Source organism: Phytophthora parasitica (genome assembly GCF_000247585.1).
Source record: "Phytophthora parasitica INRA-310 unplaced genomic scaffold supercont2.58, whole genome shotgun sequence".
Classification (NCBI taxonomy): Eukaryota; Oomycota; class Peronosporomycetes; order Peronosporales; family Peronosporaceae; genus Phytophthora; species Phytophthora nicotianae.
In genome coordinates, this window is record NW_008649044.1 from 1 (window position 1) to 587 (window position 587).

The window sequence follows — 587 nt, forward strand, 5'->3', positions numbered from 1 at the left end:
AACGCGATTTTGCGAATCCCACTCCACCACACAATCGTCCCCTGAGTGAGAGTTCACAGCACCAACTATCGGACTTCACTCACCGATCTTCATCTCCCGCAGCAACTTCTTGTCTGCACCTTTGCTCGCCTCCGGCGTCAGCACCACCACGGCTCCATGTCTTCCGGTACGTCCACTCTCTTTCGTCGTTGGCCTCTCTTCCATTGCTAACTCGTGCCTTCCGTAGATAACGTCGCTTTCGTCGACCTCACGTCCTCACCCTGCTCTTTTTCTCGCTCTGCCGCGCGCCGCGGCTCAGCCGTTGTGTCGACTGTCAAGCTGGCCAATCCTTCGCTGGACCTTGCCGATGAGCGGGCTTCGCTGAGCGCGTTGCAACAAGCCGTCGACCAGACTGAGGCACTGCGCGAGCTTCGCTCGAATCATGAGGCTCTGCGTCGCGAATTTCTGGCTTCGCGTCGTCGTGTGGAAGATCTAGATCGTCAGCTTGCCGATGCGGCCAACGCTGCGTCTCCGTATGTACTCTTCTGTCAGCGCAAATACGACTTGGTCCGCCACCAGTTGGAATCTACCCAGACGAAGCTCGCTGA

The 587-nt window shown here is 57.8% G+C and overlaps 1 protein-coding gene across 1 annotated transcript; it reads left to right on the top strand.

Annotated features, from left to right (window-relative positions):
• Nucleotides 1-156: 156 nt before the first annotated feature.
• Nucleotides 157-587, top strand: PPTG_23937 (hypothetical protein; the record flags this gene model as incomplete). The annotated part of the gene is made up of 3 exons (XM_008914027.1): nucleotides 157-166; nucleotides 227-526; nucleotides 559-587. The coding sequence occupies 3 exons, from the start codon at nucleotides 157-159 to the stop codon at nucleotides 585-587; spliced, it is 339 nt and encodes a 112-aa protein (XP_008912275.1).